Source organism: Eubalaena glacialis, chromosome 19, assembly GCF_028564815.1.
Source record: "Eubalaena glacialis isolate mEubGla1 chromosome 19, mEubGla1.1.hap2.+ XY, whole genome shotgun sequence".
Taxonomy (NCBI): domain Eukaryota; kingdom Metazoa; phylum Chordata; class Mammalia; order Artiodactyla; family Balaenidae; genus Eubalaena; species Eubalaena glacialis.
In genome coordinates, this window is record NC_083734.1 from 51000039 (window position 1) to 51025262 (window position 25224).

Here is a 25224-nt window from a genome sequence, read left to right on the forward strand (position 1 = left end):
TTGGGTGGTCTGTAAGCCCCTCCTCAGTGTGGTAGGGGGACAAGTCCTTCACTGGGCTACCCATGGCTGAGCATGGCTGGAGGAGGTATCTTAAGTTTGGATGGGGTTTCTACTCCATATAAAAAGAGTAAAACACTTTGCTCTTTTATTTTATACCACAACACAATACACAGAGGAGCCCCTAGCAGCAGTCCAGAGGGCAGCTTTCCACCATTCATATGTCACAGACAACAAAAGGACCACCAGAGGATTCTGGGAGAAGGAAGAGAACTGCTAGGATGGTAGAATCAGGGTGATCTTTCCTTTTGCAAAATGAACTCAATGGTGTTACATGTCACTTTTAATAAAAAGAAAGAACATTTAAAAACAGAAATGTGCATCTGACACAGGAACAGCAATTCTAAGAATCTACTAATTCAAAATTCAATCACAGTATTGTTAATAATAGCAAAAACAGGCTTCCCTGGTGGCGCAGTGGTTGAGAATCTGCCTGCCAATGTAGGGGACACGGGTTCGAGCCCTGGTCTGGGAAGATCCCACATGCCGCGGAGCAACTAAAGCCCGTGAGCCACAATTACTGAGCCTGCGCGTCTGGAGCCTGTGCTCCGCTACAAGAGAGGCCGCGATAGTGAGAGGCCCGCGCACCGCGATGAAGAGTGGCCCCCGCTTGCCACAACTAGAGAAAGCCCTCGCACAGAAACGAAGACCCAACACAGCCAAAAATAAATAAATTAAAAAAAAAAAATAGCAAAAACAGTTAATCTAAATGTTGAACCACAGGGGATGGTAAGGTAATTTACAGCACGTCCAACAGAAGGAAGCTCATGAAGCATGTTTTAAGAGTTAACACCATGAAAAAAAGTAATTGAGTGAAAAGAGGAGACAAAAATCCTATCTATAAAGGGAGTCTCTACTATTTAAAAAACAAATTTAAACCTATTCATAGAATAATGCACATATGTTTTATGCCAACAGTGGCTACCTACGGATGGTGAGATTACAGGTAATTTTTCCTATCCCTTTTAATTGTTCCAAATGTCCTACTGCAAGCATTATGTTATATTATTTTAAAATTTACAATATTTCAAAATAAACTTAATTTGATCATTTAAACTCTAGCCCACAGCCCCACTCAGCTGTCTGCTGGAGGTCAGCCCTCAAACACGTGCCCAGAGCGTGATGCACGAAGAGCCTTCTGCAGCAACTGCTAAGTTTTATACGCTTTTTCCTGGAGAGTGCTTTCTAACCTCAGGTGCCTACCAGAAGCTGCTGGAGAGGTTTTCCGAAGTATACACGCACACAAACACACACACACATCCCTCCCACTGTCCCCTCCGCCAGTCTCTGCAGGGAAAGGGAGGTCCAAGCACCATTTTTCAAAAGACCCCCACGTGACGGTAATGCGTACCCCTGGTAAAGAGCCAAAGGTGGGAACAAACAAAGTTGGACATTTGGCACCACCTCACAGCCCATCCCAGTAAGGGGCTGAGTCAACTAGGGCTCCCACTTTGCCTGCAGAGCAGGGCTTACTCAGGTTCTAAGCACCAAGTAGGGCCAACACATCACCAAAATGATAGTAATGAGGCCAGCGAGGGGTGCGAGGCAGACACGTACTGCGCCTTCTGCTCTTCCGAGAGGGAGGGAGCAAAGGTGGCGGCCGGGGAGCATAAGGGCTGAGAATCCTGAACCTGGGCAGGGCACTCTGACCACAGGCCCCACAAGTCTGAGCGACAAGCTCAGCTTCCACTGCACATCCTATCTGCTCCTCACTGTGTGTACCACCCCAAATGCTATGATTTTGGCTGACGTCAAAATTGGAAAGGCCAAAGAAACCTGTGCCTTAATAATAAATCCTGGGGATTTACCAGTGCCTCAAATTCAACAGGTCCAAAACGAAATCCAGCCACTCCCCATTGGTTAGGGCAGCGCTGAGGTGTAGGTTTACTCCTAGGACCTCCCCGCCCCCGCAGCACGTGCTGCCCTCTGACAGGACCGGGTCCTGTTGAGGTGCTGGTCTCAGCACCCTGTCCACTACAGCCTGTGGCCCACGCAGAACCAACCAGTATGCTTCCACCTCTTCTCATGTTTTGAAACAGGTGACCTCCTGGGAGCACCAGCCTAGATCCTTCCCCTCCCTTCAGCCAGGAGGGAATTCAGGTCCACAGGAAAGCAGGAAGTCTAAGGACATCACCACCGAAAAAGACACAGGAGACAGTGGGGAATGGAGACATCACAGGCCCTGAGAAGCACCTGAGACCACCTCAGTCCCTCCTCCTCCATAGTGGAGCTTCTGCTTCAACCAGCTTGAATTCCAGCACTCCGCAGGTCAAAGGGGGCCCAGGAGAAGAAATACACAGAACAAAGAAAGGACAGTGAAAACTATAGGACAAAACCAGAAAAAACACCAGACTAGAACATTAATGCCAGAAGGAAAAACATAAAGGGCATATACGTAAGCCAAAAGATCTGTGTCATCCTCTTGGACAGGGCTTAGCACCTGCTCTGTCTCCCATGTGCTCAGACTAGTCAATGTCAGCAGCAAGAACCATTAACTAGAGCCTAGAGATCTGTCTGCCTGATGCCCACACTCCCCTCACTCCTGCGAGCTGCACCACACAGTATCCCTGCTCCCTCCCTCCTTGCAAGGGCACCTACAGTTGCCAGCTTACCCACATGCTCTTTCAGTCAGGTAGAGCCATGAATTCCAGTGCTAAGCAAGAAGATGCACAGGAAGTGCCTGGGACTCCAGGAAGTGCTCACCCTGCTGCCTGGAATGCAGGGGTAATGCTGGAATGCTGGCCATCAAACACTACAAAAACAAGAGCCATAGTAAATTCATATTTTTAAAATGAGAGAGAGGGACTTCCCTGGTGGCGCAGTGGTTAAGAATCCACCTGCCAATGCAGGGGACATGGGTTTGAGCCCTGGTCTGGGAAGATCCCACATGCCTCGGAGCCACTAAGCCTGCGCGCCACAACTACTGAAGCCCTCTTCCCTAGAGCCCATGCTCCGTAACAAGAGAAGCCATGGCAATAAGAAGCCCGCGCACTGCAACGAAGAGTAGCCCCTGCTCGCCGCAACTAGAGAAAGCCCGCACACAGCAACAAAGACCCAACGCAGCCCCCCACCACCACAAAAAAATAAATAAATTAAAATAAAAAAATAAAATGAGAGAGAAATACACTTCCATGTGTACAAAATCCCTCATCCATAATTCTGAAATCACCAAAGTCTGGTTTTTTTTGTTATTCATTTGGCCACAAAGCCTGATCTGAAAGCAGGAATGTACATGTTTCTCTGCAGAAACAGGATATGACTGAGGGGTAGCACTGCCCAGCCTTTGCAGAAGATCCCAGGAGCTGATTTATACATAAGCACTGGGTCACCCTTCTACAATCCCAAAGCATTCGGAATTCCAAAAGATTTCTGTCCCGCAGGTCTGTGCAAGGATCTTTTTAAGGCCCTGCTAGCTTCTATCTAGTCATGAGCAGCAAAACCTAGGCCTGGCTCTGCATCCATCTCCAGCCCCCCTCTTCTCAAGTGCAGCACCTAACCCTAATCCCCCACCCCCACCCCACCGCCGTGTAGTCATGATCGTCCTTCTGCTCAGACCACCAGAGCTCCCTGGCTGACGAAGGACAAACTCCTGGGCAGGCAGGGTACTCCCTAGCCTCAGGCCCCATGCCCATCAGTCCACATACGCAGCTTTCTAGACTGTGCCTTACTCCACCTACCCCCAGCCTCCCTGTCCCCACATGCTCCCTCCCACCAAGGTAGGGCCACATCTTCTTGGCCCTCGCATCATAGCCCTGCCTGAAGAAGCTCAACTGCTGGGCCCTCGAAAAGCCAAGGAGTTTCCTTGTGGATTCTTGTTTATTGTGAGGGAAAGACTTGAGATCAGAGAGAGGCAACATTTACTATAGTTTAAAGTACTGGGGACTTCCCTGGTGGCGCAGTGGTTGGGAATCTGCCTGCCAATGCAGGGGACATGGGTTCCACCCTTGGTCCGGGAGTATCCCACATGCCGCGGAGTGACTGCGCCACAACTACTGAGCCTGTGCTCTGGAGCCCACAAGCCACAGCTGCTGAGGCCCGTGTGCCTGGAGCCCGTGCTCTGCAACGGGAGAAGCCACAGTGGTGAGAGGCCCGCGCACCACCGATGAGGAGTAGCCCCCACTCGCCGCAACTAGAGAAAGCCCGCGCGCAGCAACGAAGACTCAAAGCAGCCAAAAATTAATTAATTAGTTAATAAAACTGCCCATGCTCAAGCTCCAGTCCAGGCTAACTAAATCAGAGTTTCTAGGGGTGAGGCTTGAGCATCAGTGTTTAAAAAAAAAAAAGTACTGACCTCTCTAAACTGGAGGTGCCCTGAGGCCCTGCCCCTGCTTTGCTCCCCATCTGAAGCCCCCCTGGGCCCACCCCAACCAGAGAAAGGGCAGGCACCCAGACATCTAAAAAAGCAGTTACTACACGGAAGGAGAAGAGTGACCTTGAACTGTCCAAAGTACAGATGCCAACAACAGACAGGATGGTCTGGGGCAGAATCAGGAAAAGTAATCCCTCTTTCCTTTCAAAAATGAAAAGGAAAAGAAAGCTTTCTTTGCCTATGTCCACAGATAAAAACTTTAACACAAGCCCAACAAATAAACAATTTATTTTTGATGAATCGGATTTTCCTGGCTAGCAATCAGAAAGTTAGATCTAAAGAATAAAATTCCCATCAGACTGCCCTATGAAGGCAACGCAAACAGAACATAGAAATTTCAACACGTGGGGGCCATGCAACATATATGCCAATAACTGACTTCACGTTACTTCCTATTCCTCCTTTAGAGCAGGGGGGCAATCCTCACATGGCTGAGAATTGGAGATTATTTTTAAAATACTCATTCCTAAGAGCTGACAAGCAGTGACATCATCTACTGATGGGCACAGATGCCACAATCCGTGGACACAGCCTATTCTAGGAACAAGACACACACAGCATTTCAAAGCGCGACTAAATGTTCTTCCATGTCAAGAGTATTACAAAATAAGCAGACATTCACTTATATCATCACAGCTCTTCAGCCTATTATATGACATACACAGGCCACTTCACAGTCACAAGGCAGGTCTAGAAGCCACAGGGAGTGTAATTCACTTGCTGCAGAATATGAATAACTAATATGCCTAAAGAACACATTAATCTAAATCAGAGTAGTCAACTTTTAGATGCAACAGTTTCTTATTAAACAGAAACATATGCTCATTACAGTAATTTTTTTAAAAAGGAAAACAGAAATGTCAACCCATGATGCCCATTTGAAGATAAGCATTCTTACCATCTTAATGCTGTTTTAAATGCAGATATGCATCAAGTATGCCACACACATACACTTACATTTCTAACTGATGGAATTACACCACACACGCTTGTTCTTTAACTTTTCCTGCTGAATACGAGACTTTCTTTCTATGTGAATAAACACACTTTAATGACTATATGGTATTTCCCTGGCCATGAGTAATTTACATATCTAAATGCAAAAAATAGATTAGAGAAATCAGTGCTATTAAAAAGCTTATTTTATTATTAGAGAAATGCAAATCAAAACTACAATGAGGTATCACCTCATACCAGTCAGAATGGCCATCATCAGAAAGTCTACAAATGGACTTCCCTGGTGGCACAGTGGTTAAGAATCCGCCTGCCAATGCAGGGGACACAGGTTCGAGCCCTGGTCCGGGAAGATCCCACATGCCACGGAGCATCTAAGTCCGTGCGCCACAACTACTGAGCCTGCGCTCTAGAGCCCGCGAGCCACAACTACTGAGCCCGCGTGCCACAGCTACTGCAACCCGTGTGCCTAGAGCCTGTGCTCTGCAACAAAGAGAAGCCACTGCAATGAGAAGCCCACACACCACAACAAAGAGTAGCCCCCGCTTGCTGCAACTAGAGAAAGCCCACGCACAGCCACGAAGACCCAAAGCAGCCAAAAAACACATTAAAAAAAAAAAAAAAGTCTACAAATGATAAATGCTGGAGAGGGTGTGGAGAAAAGGGAACCCTCCTACACTGTTGGTGGGAATGTATATCGGTGCAGCCACTATGGAGAACAGTATGGAGGTTCCTTAAAAAACTGAAAATAGAGTTACCATATTATCTGGCAATCCCACCCTGGATCCTACAGGGCATATATCTGGAAAAAACTCTAATTCGAAAAGATACATGCAGCCCAATGTTCACTGCAGCACTATTTACAATAGCCAAGACATGGAAGCAACCACTGACAGATGAATGGATAAAGAAGATGTGGTATATGTATACAATGGAATATTACTCAACCATAAAAAAGAATGAAATCCGGCCGTTTACAGCAACATGATGGACCTAGAGATTATCATACTAAGTGAAGTAAGTCAGAGAAAGACAAATATCGTAACACTTATATGTGGAATCTAAAAAATTATGCAAATGAACTTATTCACAAAACACAGACTCACAGACATAAAGAACAAACTTATGAAAAAAAAAAAAAAAAGAACAAACTTATGGTTACCAAAGGGGAAAAGGGTTGGGGAGGGATAAATTAGGAGCTTGGGATTAACAGATACACACTACTATATATGAATAACAAGGTCCAACTGCATGGCACAGAGAACTAGATTCAGTATCTTATGATACCCTATAATGGAAAAGAATCTGAAAAAGTACATGTACATATATATATGAACCACTTTGCTATACATCAGAAACTAACAGCACGGTAAACCAACTATAGTTGAATTTTTTTTTTTAAAAAAAGAGCAAAAATAAATAAATTGAATAAACATCTTATTGGTTTAAAAAAAAAAAAAAACAGCCAATTTTAGATTGACCTGTAGAGTTTCCCATCTTCCAACCAATGGCTTTTTCTTGGCCTTGAGTAAAACTTAGTGCTTTAAAACACTGGCAAGAAAACTGGATGTGGGTTCGAATCTCAGCTCTGCCATTTCCAAGCTATGCAGCTTCGGGTTAATACTTCAAGCCTCAACTCTCAACTGGAATAGGGATAGGAATCAACTCAACAGAACTCACAGAGCAAATGAGAGCAGAAGCTGCAGGTCGGTGCCCCACAGCCTCCATTCCATCCTCAGTACCATCTATATGTAAGAACTTCACCCTTTCCCACTGGCCTACACATGACAACATTTGAAAACATTTGTAATAACTTAAATGCAAAATTATTTCTTACTTTATGCAAAACATCCTGCAGGTACTAAGAAACATTTCTTTAACAAAATCACTATTATGATCTTAACTTTTTTCTAAGGGATTTTAAAGAAAATGAATCAACTTCACACAGCGTTAAGGCTCCTGAAGAAATTTCATATCTTCTGATTCAAAGTATAGACCCTAACAAATTACTAAGAATGGTCAAGACAGACTTATTGGAAATGAATGAGAGTGTGACTTTCATGTCATTTTGCATTCAAGGTAATTTAGAAATTTTGTCGCACTCTATTTCACTTTTAAAAAAATGAGACAATAAGTTTGATTTTATTCAAATATTGTCATATCTCTAAATCCAAGGAAAACAACGGGACTATTTCATACTCAGTGAAAAATGAGAATTAAAAGAATCAAAAATTTCACTGGAAAGAACTAATCAATCAGAGTGACACCAGCAAAATGGCTCAGTAGGAAGCTCCAAGCTCTCGTTCCCCACAACACACACACACACACACACACACACACACACACACACAAACAAGCAGAAACTGTCAGAACCAGTATGTGGAAAACCCTGCAAAGCAGTCAGAAATCTGTAACCACTAAGTGCTGAATTGGAAAGAGGTACTGGAAGGTAGGAAAGTTTTAGAATTTGCTACCCCTGTCCATCCCCTCTGCAGGGCAGCAGCAGACTTGGTCTTAAAGCATAAATGGTCTTAAAGTGAAGCAGCCTGGGTTGCCAATGTGGGACTGTTTCCCTGGTTCTAGGGAGCAGAGCATATCTTGAGACAATTTATTGTATATGTCTGTTCCAACCTGTCTGAGGGCTACCTGAAGGACTGACACAGGCACCTCTGTGTTTTGCCTACCTCAGAACTCAGGCTGAAAAAGCTTGAAAACACTGCAAATCAAATCTGCCCCAGAGCCTAAGGCGAAAGATTACAGTCCAAATATACAATACACTGCCTAAGGCAAAAGATGGGGAGAGTTTTCCTGGGAAATTAGGACATTCAAAAGTAACAGTGCAGGGGGGAGAGGGGGACTCGGAATTGGTTGTAAATACTTTGCATATTGTCTGATTAAACACAAACAGATGGGGTGGGGGGAGTAACAGTGCATGCTGGGAAATTCAGAAAGCCACACAGATGCCCAGCGCAAGATGCATGCTCATGTAAGACCTGAGAAGACCCTGGGCTTTCACCTTGGGCTGATCCCCAAGCACAGTGCAAGCCTGACCAAAAGTTGAAGGAGGGCCCAGGCACAGAGACAACTTTCAAAGACTGGGAGATGGGAGAGCTCCTGGTGTTCAAGGAAATCTCTGTCAAGACACCAGCTGAGGGACTTCCCTGGCAGTCCAGTGGTTAAGACTCCATGCTTCCACTCAAGGGGTCATGGGTTGATCCCTGGTCGGGGATCTAGGATCCCGCATGCCGCAGCCAAAAAAAAAAGAAAAACCAAACAACAACGACAACAAAAACCCCCACCAGCTGAACACAAGCCATGAAATAGGACTTCAGGGATCACTTTGTCAAGGAATACAGTCTTTGCAATAGCAGTTTGAGAAAATCACTAGGCAAAAAGGAGTCCTGTAGCCTTCAACAAATGAAAAACAGCAATCCCTAGGGAAGGTGGAAAATCTGATTTTCAGAACTATTACATTATAACAGTCAAATGTCCGGTTTTCAATAACAAAGAAATTACAAGGCACACAAAGAAACAGGAAAGTATGACTGAAAGGAACAAAATTAATGAACAGAAATCATCTCTGAAGAAGGTGAGAGATAGGACTTGCTAGATAAAGACTTTAAAACAACTGTGTTAAGTATGCTCAAATAACTAAAGGAAAACACAAAGAACTAAAGGAAATCAGGAAAACAACGTATTGACAAAAATGGAATATCAATAAAGAATACAAAGTATAAGAAGGAACACCACAAAGCCTGAAGCTGAAAAGTATAGTAACTGAAAAAATTCACTACAAGGGTCCAACAGTATATTTGAGCAGGCAGAAGAATGAATCAGCAAACTTAAAAGATAGGACCACTGAAATGATCAAGTCTGAGGAGCAGAAAGAAAAAAGACTGAACACAGCCCAAAGGACTCATGGGACATCAACGAGCAGACCAACATACACATTTTGGGAGTCCCAAAAGAAGAGGGAAAAAGACAGAAAGAATATTTGGAAAAAAATCATGGCAGAAAATGTCCCAAATTTGATGAAAAGACATGAACCTACAAATCCAAAACACTCAACAAAGTCCAAGTAGGTTAAACTCAGAGGTCCCACACTGAAACATTATAATTAAACCATCAAAAGACAAACAAAGAATCTTGAAAGTAGCAAGAGAGAAGTAACATGTTACATACAAGCACTCTCAATAAGGTTAACAGCTGATTTCTTATCAGAGACCACAGAGGCCACAAGACAGTGGGATGACACTTAAAATCCTTAAAAAACAAAACAAACAACAACAAAAAACTGTCGACCTACCAAGAATTATATCCAGCAAAACTGTCCTTCAAAAACAAGGGAGAAATTAAGACATTCCTCAATAAACAAAACTTGAGGGAGTTTGTTAACATTAGACCTGCCCTACAAGAAAGGTTAGAGGGTGTCCTTCAGGTTGAAATGAAAGACCAGTAAACAGTGACTCAAAGTCATACAAAGAAAAAGAGATTTCCAGTGAAGATAAACACACGAGAAAATATAAAAATTAGTATTGTGACTATGGTTTATAACTCCACTTTCCTACAGGATTCAAAAAACAAATGCATAAAAATAATTATAAATCTGGGAGTTCCCTGGCAGTCCAGGTTAGGACTCGGCACTTTCACTGCTGTGGCCCCGGGTTCAATGCCTGGTCAGGGAACTAAGATCCCGCAAAATGCAAAAAAAAAAAAAAAAACTATGTTATTTGGCACATATGTATGAAGATGTAATTTGTGACAAAACATAAAAGGGAGAAAGAGGAACTGTATAGGAGCAGAATTTTTGTTTTTGAAGTTGATATCAATTCAAAATAGACTTTTAAATTTAGTATAGTAAATGTAACCCACATGGTAACCATAAAGAAAATATCTTAAAAATACACTCAAAAGGAAATGAGAAGATAATCAAAACAGTTGACTACAAAAAAAATCAACTGAACATAAAAGAAGGCAGTTAGGGAGAAAATGAGGAACCAAAAAACTCTAAGACATAGAAAAGAAAACAAACAGCAAAATGGCAGAGTCCTTCCTTATCAGTAATTACTTTAAATGTAAATGAATTAAACTCTCCAATCAAAATACTTGAAACAAGAAATTTAAGATGTTTTCTTTAGAGAACAAATATTAATATTCATTCAGCAACTCTCCTGCGCCAGGCAAAGGCAATCCATACAACAACCCCATGAAGTCAATGCCGTAATATCCATGTTTACAGAAGAGGACCCTGAGGTTAAGAGATTAAATAGCTCAGCCACAGGGGGAGGGGCTCTTGCCTTCCTTTGGCCAAAGTGACATTATGACAGTGTTTCAATAGCCTGATGAGCATACAGTGCCTGCCTTAGTCATTCTCAGCCCACCCTCAACCTTTCCGACGTGGAGCGGTTTGTGGAGAATAACACAGAGAGGGGAATAACCAGCAACCTCTGGGATGTGATTCTTAAGTGAAGCCCCTTGAAAGCTGCCCTCCAAAGAACAGAAAGGAGACCTAGGCTGATCCAGAGCTAGCTAGGGTTACTGGACACCAGAAGGTGAGGGATGCTCAACCAGCCTTCTCAGTTGAGCTCCACCTCAACCTACAGACAATGCAATGACTCACAGAAGCTTGGTCAGATGCCCAAAGTTAATCTGCAGCCAAGCCAGGATGCTGTTCCAACAGCATGAGGTGTCCTCCAACAACTATAACCAAGGCTTAGCACACTGCTTTAACAAATAATGGCATAAGTATACAAGTCAGTCACAAATAAAAGCGGTCAAATAATCGCCATTCCCCAAATACTAAAATCACTTTAAAAATTATTTATAGGGACTTCCCTGGTGGTCCAGTGGTTAAGACTCTGCTCTACCAATGCAGGGGGTCCAGGTTCCATCCCTGGTCAGGGAACTAGATCCTGCATGCCGCCAACTAAAAGATCCTGCGTGCCCGCAACTAAAAGATCCTGCATACTGCAACAAAGATCTCGCACCTGGCAACAAAGATCCTGCGTGCCGCAACCAAGACCAAAAAGTAAATAAATAAATATTTTTTAAAATTATTTATAAAAGTAAAGCTCTTCCCATGAGCGATACACAGGAAAAGAAACCCTAAACATTGAATGCCTGGTTACTAGGAACCCACAGATGTTATAAAGAACTAGATATTTTTCAAAACTGTGACTAACAGATAAATTTGCATCAACAAGAAAATGAACACTCTGAAAGACAACTTTTAAGAGAGAACAAAATAAAAGATCAATGGAAAATAAAGTATAACTTTCAGAGGTGGGGCAGGAGTGGGGGTTAGAGTTGGACCACCTCATTAGGACAAGGACATGCTCTGGACTGGGCAATCCCAGAAGGATCTCCCCAGACCTCTGCAAAAGTCCTAAGCCAGAAGAACCACTAGGAGCCTGGCCCTCCTCCAGCCTAAGGCATGAGGCCATAGGAGCCAGGATCTGTGCACCTGCTCTGTGGGAGAAGTGAAGACATATTTGCAGGGACGAAGGCAAGACTAGATCCACCTTGTCTAGCATGGAGCAACACTGAAGAAAAGAAAACTGCATGGTCTGACTTGCTCCTGGAACAGGTCTACAGAAGTTACCCTGCAGCATGACAACAGTTATATGATCAATGCACATCATCAAGGACATTTTTATTCAACTACAGGAAATTCTGTCCACGTGTATCCAGGCTTCCCCTGACCCCCTCCATGTATCAATCAACTTTAACTTTAAAAAACATATATACAAAACCAAAAAGGCCATTTAGGATGGTCCACCATCAATATAAACAAGAAGACAAGTGCAGGGAACTGTAGAATCAAAGAGTGAATTTAGTTTTATTTATAACTGTTCTAAACTGTTTCCTTTGGTGCAATATCTATCAAACACAAACCTTGCAGCCTACAAACAAATTCACCAACAGACACTTGAGTCCTTATCATGTTCCTGGCACTACTCAAGGTCACTGAAGGTCACAGGCCACAGTCCCAGTAAGTGTACAACCTGAGGATGAACGAGCCCAGCCCACAGAACACTTGAGTGCCAAGGTACAGGATATGAGCAGTGTTTAAAACACGTGTGGGCAAGTTCAGAAGGAGACTAGGCAAAGTGGGAACACAAGACTCAAGGAGGAACCAGAATGGACAGTTTACATTTAAACCACATCTTCCTCCACCCAGCTCAAACAGCTGTAAAACTGATGCTCATAAACCTAACATCCTCCAAAAGTTTAGAAGTGGCAAAAACATAGTATTTTTTTTTTAAAGATTTTTTTGATGTGGACCTTTTTTTTTTTTTAATTTTATTTATTTATTTATTTATGGCTGTGTTGGGTCTTCATTTCTGTGCGAGGGCTTTCTCCAGTTGTGGCAAGTGGGGGCCACTCTTCATCGCGGTGCGCGGGCCTCTCACTATCGCGGCCTCTCTTGTTGCGGAACACAGGCTCCAGACGCGCAGGCTCAGTAATTGTGGCTCACGGACCTAGCTGCTCCGCGGCATGTGGGATCTTCCCAGACCAGGGCTCGAACCCGTATCCCCTGCATTGGCAGGCAGATTCTCAACCACTGCACCACCAGGGAAGCCCCAAACATAGTATTTTTAATACATCACTTAAGCACTCAAAATGCTATTACAGTCTGAAAAAGACCAGAAAAACACAACACTCTCCAATCTACTTGTTTAGGGTTTTCTGTATCCCATCTGTTCAAGAGTCAAAAGATGAGTTTCATACTGCCGACTACTGGTGACTAAATACTATGAGAAAACAGCATCTGACAGCAGTCTTTCACAGTGTGGTTGTAATGACACTAATTCACACTCCCTCACACCATCAGTTCATTTTCCAGGAGAACCAAGACCACAAAAAACTGGAACAACTCCACTAAGACAACTCAATGTTCTTCTCATTAACCGTAAATGCTTGTAAAGTAATTTGACCAACCTAACTAAAGCCACTGGATATGCCTGAGCGCACATATTCCAAGGGGGAGAACATCAGGCTACTCCCTAAAGTACTAAGGCCAATCTTCTTACAACCCAGGTTAAGGTTTAGGATCGCTTCCTGTGAGTGTCCTTCCAAAGCTGCAAAGAGAATGATTCTATGCCAGGCCTCTCCACCTCAGGCTTCGTTTCAGAAAGGCACCTGCCACTGAATTAGAAACAAATGCTTTGGTACCTTAAAGGTTTTTTTGTTTTTTTTTTTTAAAGATTTATTTATTGATTGATTGCTATGTTGGGTCTTCGTTTCTGTGCTAGGGCTTTCTGTAGTTGCGGCAAGCGGGGGCCACTCCTCATCGCGGTGCGCAGGCCTCCCACTATTGTGGCCTCTCTTTTTGCAGAGCACAGGCTCCAGACGCGCAGGCTCAGTAGTTGTGGCTCACGGGCCCAGTTGGTCCGCGGCACGTGGGATCTTCCCAGACCAGGACGCGAACCCGTGTCCCCCGCATTAGCAGGAAGACTCTCAACCACTGCGCCACCAGGGAAGCCCACCTTAAAGGTTTTAAATAGGTACCATTTGTAAGTTATTAAAATTCACCATCTATGGGGCTAAGAATAACATCCCACTGTTACTGACTGCTAAGATCACTGTGCTCCAGGGGTCTCCACCGTCCTACCACTGATGCTTGGGGCAGGATCATCCTCTGTTGTGGGGGGGCTGTCCTGTGTATCGCATTATTTTTGGCAGCATCCCTGGCCCCAGCCCACTAGATGCCAGTCGCACCCCCTCCCAATTGTACCAACCTAACATGTCTCCAGAGGTTGCCGAATATCCTGGGGAAGGGAAGGGTACCCCAGTGAGAACCACTGTTGTACTCTGATACCTTTCACTGGATAAGATACAGAAGCACTCTGCAAATGACAAACTGCAGCAAAAGCCAAATAATGTCTAAAGTCCCTATGGAATTCCAGCAGAGCACCAAACATATACTCCAGAAACTGAGGCATGCTAGGAAAGGCAGCTTCCTACGAGGTGCTTTCTAATCTTCCTGCAGCCATTTCCTGGGATGACGGCAGTAACACTTTGTCATGGTGCTCAAGCTGCTTCAAATCACAGAAATGGCAATGTGTGCCGCCTTCAATGTGCCCTGGTGTACTGTGTTTCATTAGCAAATTCAAAAAATCCTCATTATAAACTAGGACCAGGGATTTCCCTGGTGGCACAGTGGTTAAGAATCCGCCTGCCAATGCAGGGGACACGGTCTTCGAGCCCTGCTCCGGGAAGATCCCACATGCTGCGGAGCAACTAAGGCCATGCACCACAACTACTTAGCCTGCGCTCTAGAGCCCATGAGGCACAACTACTGAGCCCGCGTGCCACAACTACTGAGCCCGCACGCCTAGAGCTGGTGCTCTACAACAAGAGAAGCCACTGTATCGAGAAGCCCGCGCACTGCAACGAAGAGTAGCCCCCGCTCGCCGCAACTAGAGAAAGCCCATGCACAGCAACGAAGACCTAACGCAGCCAAAAATAAATTTATTAAAAAACAAAAACTAGGACCAGAAGTGTGGGAGCTGACTTACTGTATTATCGTTAAGATATTGTAAACTCTCCAAAACCCAGACATAAAAGAAAACATGAGCTACACAAAAATGTTAAACAGATAAGAATACTATCCAAAATGCTAATTACTTTGGTTAAAAGCTTCCTTATTTTAGAAATCCTCTTTTCTTCATTTAAAACACACAAAAAAACCTTTCTCCTCAGCAAAGCAAGAATCGTTGAATTTTCACAGTGGAAAAACTTGCTGTTACTGAGGCTGTTGCCTCGTCTTGTGGAATATTTCCACCAATTATGCATGAAGCTATGCTGTGCTTCTGCAACTGTGTATCTAGATGAGACCTGCTGATGAACAGGGGACCATAAATGGTGGGGGAGCCACACCTGACTAGAATCCTGTCACTAAATGATCAACATTTGAGAATATTCAAGTAACAGTAATGTCCTAAATCAGCAGCCAACAGGCACGTGTATGCTATTTTTTTTTTTAAGATTTTTTTGACATGGACCATTTTTAAAGTCTTTATTGAATGTTACAATATTGCTTCTGTTTTATGTTTTGGTTTTTTGGCCGTGAGGCATGTGGGATCTTAGCTCCCTGACCAGGGATTGAACCTGCACCCCCTCATTGGAAGGTGAAGTCTTAAACCACTGGACTGCAGGGAAGTCCCTGCACATGTATATTATATATGTACCAAGTGATGATGGATCTGTGCCATTACCGGGGGTACAAAAACATATAGGACCTGGTCCCCACCTTGGAGGACCAGCAGGGGAGAAAGTCAAACAAGAAGACAAGTTCCAGCACAAGGTGATGAGGAGGGAACGTTTTGCCTCACCCAGCTTGACAGCGGAAAGTGTTGCTGACAGGCTAGTCCCAAGAACGGGCTCCATAACCTACCCCTCCTAGGGGGTCCACAGCACTTTGAATGTCTGAAAAGCACACGGCTGACATTCGAGGCCTGCAGGGGAACCCAGCTTCAGGTCCTCACTGCCTCTACGAAAGAGACCATGGCCCAAGTTTCAAAAGTATATGTGGGAACTTCCCTGGTGGCACAGTGGTTAAGAATCCACCTGCCAATGCAGGGGACAAGGGTTCAAGCCCTGGTCCGGGAATATCCCACATGCCGCGGAGCAACTAAGCCCGTGTGCCACAACTACTGAGCCTGCGCTCTAGCGCCCGTGTGTTGCAACTACTGAAGCCCGCGCGCCTCGAGCCTGTGCCCCGCAACAAGAGAAGCCACTGCAATGAGAAGCCCGCGCGCTGCAACGAAGAGTAGCCCCCGCTCGCCGCAACTAGAGAAAGCCTGCACGCAGCAACGAAGACCCAACGCAGACAAACATACATACATACATACGTACATACATAAATAAATAAAAATTTTTTAAAAAGTAAACGTGGTTTGTGGGACTTCCCTGGTGGCGCAGTGGATTAAGACTCCGCGCTCCCAATGCAGGGGGCCCGGGTTCGACCCTTGGTCAGGGAACTAGATCCCACATGCATGCCACAACTAAGAGTTTTGCATGCTGCAACTAAGGAGCCCACCTGCCACAACTAAGGAGCCGGCAAGCCACAACTAAGGAGCCCACCTGCCGCAACTAACACCCGGCACAGCTAAATAAATGAGAAATAATTTCCTAAAAAAAGTGCATGCGGTTCGTTACACTTCAATAAAAAGGCAGTTTTAAAAAGAAAAACAGTATACTGTAAATTGCAAAGTTCTTCAACTGGACAGAGAAGCCATCCTTCATTTACAAAATGAGTTTGGCCAATGGCATTAATGAACAAGAATCCTTCAAATCAGACGGCAAACAGGACATGACTTTTAACCAGTTCCTTTTCCTGACTTTGCCCCCAAGGCAGAGGCACTTTTCCTTTCCCCCTGAAACGGGGAATGTTTGTGGTGAAGCCGACATACTGGAGTGGAGGAGAACCAGAATGGAGGCTCTGGGAGAGAGGGCACCCCCAGACAGACCTGGCGTGCTGGACGACACCATCCACGTCCCATGGCCTGGCTTTATCCTCAGGTCCTGGCAGGGAAAAGACAACTTCTCCCGGCTGAAGAAATTTCAAACTTCGCTCACTACTCCCAGAGGCTCTTGATCAATTTACTGCACACACGTGTGCATGTGTGTGGAGCTATGAGCAAGTTGGAGAGTGCTGGCCCCTTGAGGACATTTTCACCCCCATGTCATATTTTCTGTCACGTTAGATCTCCATAGGCCCCTCCACACCAGGACACTGTGATAGATAAAATACAAGCAGCCCCTGATGTCTAGCAAGGGCAAGGGCACAGGCATGGTGCTAACCGTGCCACACAATGTCAGTTATTATCCCTGTTAAAAGTGAGGGAACTAAAACTCAGATAGGTTAAGTGGCAGGGCTGGAATTTGACCCCAGTCTGTCCAGCCCCAGAGCCCATCCTTGCCTTCTCCTGATACAGTTAGCTGGCACACAAATGACCACTACAGGTGACAGGTCCCACCATGTAGCCTTGTTCTCAAACTCTGTTAGAAATTAAAATTATTTTAAATCTAACCATCTTAAACTACTCCTTAAGTAAACATTAAAATGAATAGACTGAGCTTTACCACTAGAAGAACTACTAAACACTACGTAAAGTACAAGTAAGCTGGTTATTGGGTTATTTTTAACTTAGTAAAGTAACAATTATGCTAAAATAGCTGCACTGTGTTCCCAATGTCTACAAATCAGTGATAATAAAAATGTATCTCAATTTGCCAAATGAATATATATTGTAGCTTTTAAAAAAAATACATAGTGGTCATTAAAAGCAATTAATTTGTAAACTGAGCACTTTCCGAAGTGTAAAGCACCTCCGCTCCTCTGCTATGGATCTGCCATTACATGTCGCCCACTTCTGGGTCCTGGACTCCAGCCATCCTAGACCCCAGATCTTAGCTCTGCCTACAAGCTGGTCAGAGTCTCAGGTCATAAAATGAAGGTGTTTCAGCCAACCCTGCAGCCCTGAAACAAAAAAACATGCCAGACCTCACTAGTGGCTCTGCTTAGGTCTTCTAAGAAGACACCCTTGGGACTTACCTGGTGGCGTAGTGGTTAAAAATCCGCCTGCCAACGTAGGGGACACAGGTTCGAGCCCTGGTCCGGGAAGATCCCACATGCCATGGAGCAACTAAGCCCATGCGCCACAACTACTGAGCCCATGTGCCACAACTACTGAAGCCCATGTGCCTAGAGCCCGTGCTCCACAAGAGAAGCCACCACAATGAGAAGCCCGCACACCACAACGAAGAGTAGCCCCCGCTCTCCAAAACTAGAGAAAGTCCGCACACAGCAACAAAGACCCAACGCAGCCTTAAATAAATAAATAAATAAAAGAAGACGACACCCTCATTTTGGTGGGAATGCAAACTGGTACAGCCACTATGGAGAACAGTATGGAGGTTCCTTAAAAAACTGAAAATAGAGCTACCATATGAGCCAGCAATCCCACTCCTGGGCATATATCTGGAGAAAACCGTAATTCGAAAAGATACATGCACCCCAGTGTTCACTGCAGCGCTATTCACAATAGCCAGGACATGGAAGCAACCTAAATGTCCATCAACAGAGGAATGGATAAAGAAAATGTGGTACATATATACAATGGAATATTACTCAGCCATAAAAGAAGAACAAAATAATGCCATTTGCAGCAACATGGATGGACCCAGAGATTCTCATACTGAGCGAAGTAAGTCAGACAGAGAAAGACAAATATCATATGATATTGCTTATATGTCGAATCTAAAAAAAAGGCTACAAATGAACTTATCTACAAAACCTAAATAGAGTTACAGATGTAGAAAATAAACTTATGGTTATGGTGGGGGGGGGTTTAAGAGTAGGGGAGGGATAAATTGGAAGACTGGGATTGACACATACACACTACTATATATAAAATAGATAACTAATAAGGACCTACTGTATAGCACAGGAAACTCTTACTCAAGACTCTGTAATGGCCTATATTAGGAAAAGAATCTAAGAAAGAGTGGATATATGTAAGTGTATAACAGGTTCACTTTGCTGAAACTAACAAAACATGGTAAATCAATTATACCCCAATAAAAATTAAAAAGAAAGAAGACACCCTCATTTTATCATCTCCTACTGGGAACTCTATCCTCCACACCTCATCTGTGTTCATTCTTTGGGCCTCAGCTACATATCTCAGTGGTTCCCGCACCCACTTCACCCTGGTGATCCACGTGGTTTCTACTCCCTCTAACCTTAATATCACCTCTGCCTTCCTTAGAATATCCACCCTCTCCCCACGAACACTTCTTACACCCCCACTCCCTCCTCCCTCTCTTCACCCAGGAGTCCCACACCCCATCTCCTTCCTCATCCTCCAAAACATCCTAATCACCAAGCCCATGGCTTCCCATGGAGGGTGACACTGCAGGTCACTGTCCTTTTCCCGAGGCTCTCCTCTCTTGGTACACCCCTTCTTATTTCCTTCTTCCTGGTACTGGTATTCTCTGGGAAACTTGGTTCTGCCCAATCCCTATTATCTAAGCAGGACTGAGTCACTGTGAGATCCTTCAGTTCTCTTCTTGGAGTCTTCACCTGCGAAGCTCCAGAAGCCACTGTCTGCTCAGCTTTCTCCTGTCCTCACCTAAGAGGATGCTACCTGTGATTTAGTGAGAAAGTCTTCAAGTGTGACATTACCAAACTTCATCTGCAAGTTAAAACATGCCACATAAGAAAGAGGAGGTGTGCTATATCACCAACGGATAGGCAGTTAATTCAGCATAGAAACAGGGTCACTTTCTAAATAAACACAACTGCAGTTCTGCATGTTAAATATCTTTGGGCAATAGTAAATTCAACTTGTTCTATTTATGCTTGGCTATTAGATATTTAGGATCTTACTGATTGGAAAATACATCAGATTCACTTGACATTTCAAAGTATAAACAACTGTTAAAGAGTTGTTTATTTTTATTTATAAATTATGCTTAGTTTGCTACCATGGCCACAAGAAGAGCAACAGCAGCAAAACCAGATATTCCTGCCCAACAGATCTTCCTAAAACACTTTACTGCTCACTCAGGCGCCAGACCAGGTCCTTAGACAAACAAGGACCCTGTCCTCAAAGAGAACATTCTTCATTCTCTCGTTGACCACTGTGAAAATGCTCCCCCACCAGGCCCAGGCAAACATCATGCTCCACAAACCTGTCCCCAAAGTCCTTTCCAGCCTGAATTCTCTCTCTCCAGTGCCAGGATGCTGGCCCAGCCACACCTGCAAGGTCACTCTACCTGCCCACTTCAGGAGCCCGGCCCAGGTGGCCCAGGGCTCCCCCACCTAGACCACTCCACAGACCACCTCCCCCCCAGTCCCAATAACACCTAAACCTCCAACAAGTCAGACGCTCCTGGGGAGGAAAAAGTTGCATCTCTGTACACACAGCCCTGCATACTTGGCCAAAAACCAAGGATTTTTGGAAGTCGCTTGTTTTCTGGAAAACCACACTATGGCACTCTTGTACATATTCAGCTCAAACCCCCGCCCCCCCCCAACATACACACTCACGCGCCGGTCCTCACTAGGCATGGAACTTACCAACCAACATGGAGAAGGTGCTTGTACTCAGATCTTACCCAAACCACTTAAAATACTCACGACACCAATATACAGGATCACAGTCCTCATTTTCCTCTATTCCTCCCAAATTAATACTTTAGTATTTTAATAAAATAGTGAACCATACTTTAAGCCTAAAGTGTTTATATACTCTTCCAAGTCCTCTGTATATAAACTTTTAATACTAACTACAAAATTTAAGTTCATTTTAAAGTTGGAATAAAGTCATTGTTATTCAAATAAGAGACCAACCATAGGTTGTCATATTTTTAAAACTCCTCAGTGATTTTTCAATTCAGTAAGCAAGTATGAAATAAACAGTAAGAATACTTATTAACCTCTGGGGACTTCCCTGGTGGTCCAGTGGTTAAGACTCCGCACTTCCATTGCAGGGGGCGTGGGTTCAACCCCTGGTCAGGGAACTAAGATCTCGCATGCCTTGGGCGTGGCCAAAAAAAAAAAATTTCAACCTCTGCGTAATCACTCTAAGTTACATTTGCTTTTAAACTTTCACAATTTATTTTTTTTTAATGTTAAAAAGAACTGGGGCTTCCCTGGTGGCGCAGTGGTTGAGAATCTGCCTGCCAATGCAGGGGACAAGGGTTCGAGCCCTGGTCTGGGAAGATCCCACATGCCGCGGAGCATCTAGGCCCATGAGCCACAACTACTGAGCCTGTGCGTCTGGAGCCTGTGCTCCGCAACAAGAGAGGCCGCTACAGTGAGAGGCCCGTGCACCGCGATGAAGAGTGGCCCCACTTGCCGCAACTAGAGAAAGCCCTCGCACAGAAACGAAGACCCAACACAGCCATAAATAAATTAAAAAAAAAAAAAAAAAAGCAAAAATTAAAAAAAAAAAAGAACTTGGAACATAAAACTGAGTTTAATTTCAAGAAAAAGATTTTTAAAACAATTTCTCTGCATTTAGCTAGCACCAATCGTCTTTACACAGTTTTTTTCCTGTAACCTGTATCTATGATCACTCTACACCAACAACTTGGAAACAATACCTTACAAAAAGGGAGGTGCTGCAAAATCCTAACAGATATCCACTCATCTCACACTGTAAAAATGCCAAAACCCCTTCCGTGAAAAAAACCACTCCCCTCTGTCAGTATGGGCAGAGGTTCCCAGGCCCAGAAGAAATCCAGGGTTGGTGGTAGCCTTGGTGGCCCAGGGACTCTTCACTGTGCACTAGCTGGAGATGAAGGCCAGAGACCCAGCAACTACCCATCACCTTTTTTTTAAGATATTTTATTTTCATTTTTTATTTTTGTTTTGTTTTTCGTTGTTGTTGGTTTTCCTTTTTCTGGCCCTGCCACGTGGCACGTGGGATCTTAGCTCCCCGGGATCAAACCCGTGCCCCCTGCATTGGAAGCGTGGAGTCTTAACCCCTGGACTACCAGGGAAGTTCCCCCATCGCCCTTCTTACTCATCTCCTCTGAAAGCCTCACTCCACTCCTCAAAAAGTCTGAATTCTGCTCCCTCGCATAAAAATCAATTTATTTCCATGTTTGGTAGGTCAACGCAAATGGTTTTGGCTGAATGATAATCAAACAATTTTCTTTAAAAACCTCAAAGTTCTCAAAGTAAAAATATAATGCCCTTTGCTGTGATGCCAAGTTATTTGTAAACAACAAACCATCAAATTAAAAAGCTGCCATCAGGTCCCTACTATCGATTTTATGCAATCTACAGTACAAATACACACAAACAGCGTTCTGGTTTGAAAAATAACATTCTTTGAAATGCTCCCATCAAGATTTAAGGAACTAGCTGGTGCAGCTTTCCAGGCTAAGCAGTAACACAGCACCCACATACAAAAGTGAAGAAATAAAGAAAAGCAAGAGCTCTTATCACCATCTCCAACAACTGAAAGCAGTCAAAAATTCCAGTTTGTGAAGAAAGGTTCTACTTGGAATAATCTAGAAAGCCCCTGAGGAATAATTAGCATTTCCTAGAGAGCAAATTTGTTTTTCAAGCAGACTAAATGATAACTTCACAAAACCATAGAACCAAGCTGAACTGCTTTGTAGCAGGATTGACAGTTCCTCAAGAAGCTCACTTAATTATACTCTATAACACCTTACAAAAATTTCTAAATAATTTAGTGACTTTTTTTAAAAAAGTTATGTTGAAAGTATCTAGTTTTCCAAAATTTTAAGGTTCAGAGCACAAATTTAAAAATCCATCATGCTTCAAGAGCTTTCAATTTTTAGGCTACAAAAAACACAATGAGAAAAAGAAGTCCTTGCAGCTTAAAAAACACACACTTGAAATAATACACTACTGAAAACGTGTAGAACAAAAAGAAAGTAACAGATAACCCAACATCAGTTAAGAAGACACAGATTTTTGTTTTGGGCAGTTCCACCAACCAGAGTTTTACATTTCTATTCTATACTACCTACATGCTAGTTACGAAAAATATATGCGAACTCCCAGAAAGCACAGAGTACCCCAGAAAACCTCAGCCCACGTGGACAGCTGCCTGAGCCTCCAGCTTTGGATAGGTGAGGATGGGGGGTCCCGGGCAGGGATTGCAGTCTGTGTTCTGGTCGTGGGTACGGTGGATGAGGTCGGGACATTGGGGTCATGGACTGGGATCCGGCCGGGATGATGGGGTCTGGGTCTGGTTCTGGTCGTAGGAAGAACGAGCCCAGATGTCGGGATCTAGGTCCTGGTTGGGAAGATGGACAAGGGCTTGGGGTCGGAATGGGGCTCCGAGTCTGGGTCCTGACTGTGTCCTACTCGTGGCTAGGTCCAGGCGGGGATCGCTGGCCGGGGACTGGGTCCTGCAGGTGGAGGCAGCAGATCCCGGGGGGTGGTCAGGACCCAAATCTGGGTCCTCCTGGTCGTAGGTGGGGGTAGGGGGTCGTGGATCGCGAGTCGGTGGTCCGGGTCGTGGTAGAGGTCGTGGTCGGGGTTCGGGTCCCGCCGGCCAGGCCGCACCCCCACCCGCCCGCTCCCCCGGCCCGGGCCCCACTCACACGCGCGGCAGCTGCAGCGGCGGCGCCCCGCGCCTTTGGAACACGCCGTCCACGAACACGCCATTCTTGCCGAGGCAGCGCAGGTAGAAGTCGCCGCCCGCGTCGGGCCCGGGCTGCGCCGACGGCTCCGGGGCCGCCCCGCCATGGCCGCCGCCGCCCGGGGGCGTGAAGATCTCGAGGTGGCGCCGCGAGATGAAGCTCGAGTGGCCCATGCTCACGTCCACCGAGCCCTGCGACGAGTTGCGACCGATGGTCACCGAGCGCTTCTTCATCAGGTACTCGAACTCGCGGCCCTCGAGGCGCGCCACGGCCCAGCCGCCCGGCGGGGACCCGCCGCCCGCGCCCCCGCCGCCCCCGGCGCCGCCGCCCGCGGGAGGCCCGCCCGCGCCCGGGAGCGCCGCGGCCGCCGCCATGGGCCTGCGAGGGCCCGGGCCGCCTTCCGCCGCCGCCACGGAGCTGAGGGCCGAGCGAGGCCGCCGGCCGGCGAGCGACGAGCGGCGGCGAGGGGCGGGACACGCGCGGCGCGCCGCGGGCCGGCGCCGGGCCCGTGACTGACGGCGGCACCCGCCTATAGCGGCGGTGCACGGCAGTGGGGCTACCAGAGGCTGGCCAATGGCGAGGCACGCCGGCCGTGCGCCCGCACGTAGGCCGCGGCGCCCGACGCAGGCGCGGCTTCTGGCGGCCTGGAAAACCCGGTACGGAGCAGGGCGGCCGTGGAGCCGCCGAGCCAACGCACGGCGCCACGCCGAGCGGGGAACCGGGCCGGGGGCGGGGGCCGGGCCGGGGTTAAGGTCGGCGGGGGGGGGGGGGGGGGCGGGGGCCTGCACACTCTGCACCCGGCCCCGTGCTTTGCCGGTGCCGTCACGCGCGCATCCTCAAGCGTGGCCGGAGCCTGCCTCGGGTTAGCAGCCGAAATCCACGCGTTTCCACGGTTGCAGTGGCTGTGAGACCCCACCGTGAGTGTCTGCGGGCCGACGAGGAGGGAGAGAAGAGTGGGGAGAGTCCACGGGGGCAGGGGGAGGGTCCTCCGGGAGGAGAGTGGGGAGGGCCCGCTGGGAGGGTCCAGGGGAGCGTGGGGAGGGGGCGAGGGGAGGGGCGCAGGAGCGCGGGCCAGCGTCCCGACGCCGTGGGCCTGGAGTGAGCGGGAAGCTTCGAGGGCCGCAGGCAGGTCGGGCTCCGGTGGCAGAGCCCGGCACTTGGGGTTCTCTGTGTAAAAACCCATTCTAAAGAAATGGAAATTAACGTGCCCCTCTGAATGCGACATCTGTCTGTCTCATTTGCCGTAGATGTGTTTGCGGTTATAGTATAAACCCCCAGGGGTTAACACTGCTTTGAACCATAAGCGTGGCAGAATCTCCTAGACAGAAGAAAAGTAGTTTCGTTAAATACTTATATGTGGGAGAGATTTTAGGTGGTGTTGAGACAAGAATGGAAGTATTGGGTTTGGCCAATGAGTTCGTTCGGGTTTTCCGTATGGGAAAACCCGAACGAACTTTTTGGCCAAACCATAATAAGTAGGGAACCTTTCATTTTCAAACGAAACACAGTCGATCAAAAGAAAGAGCATCCCATCAAGTATAACTGATGTTTTCAAACCAGTTGTCAAAGTGACCAGTGTGTTGTCTCGAGGTCCTGGTGCTCTGGTGGGGGACAACCACCACTCTACCTGGCATTCGGAAGCTTCCTTGTGATAAAGTAACTGACTGTGTTCGGAGTATGTGCTGTGTGCTGTTGAACTTATGTAA

The 25224-nt window shown here is 46.0% G+C and overlaps 1 protein-coding gene and 1 non-coding gene across 3 annotated transcripts in view; one reads left to right on the forward strand and one right to left on the reverse strand.

Moving 5' to 3' along the window:
• FOXK2 (forkhead box K2) overlaps positions 1-23892 on the reverse strand; it is a 72651-nt gene extending 48759 nt beyond the window's left edge. Inside the window, exon 1 of one of the 2 annotated variants that reach the window (XM_061175460.1) lies at positions 23480-23892. In XM_061175460.1, the coding sequence (XP_061031443.1) occupies positions 23480-23892 (413 nt within the window). The remainder of the gene's footprint in view (positions 1-23479) is intronic. The other variant, XM_061175461.1, reaches the window with a different exon arrangement.
• TRNAG-ACC (transfer RNA glycine (anticodon ACC)) lies at positions 11213-11285 on the forward strand. The gene has a single exon. It is a non-coding gene; the product is annotated as a tRNA-Gly (tRNA).
• Positions 23893-25224: the final 1332 nt, after the last annotated feature.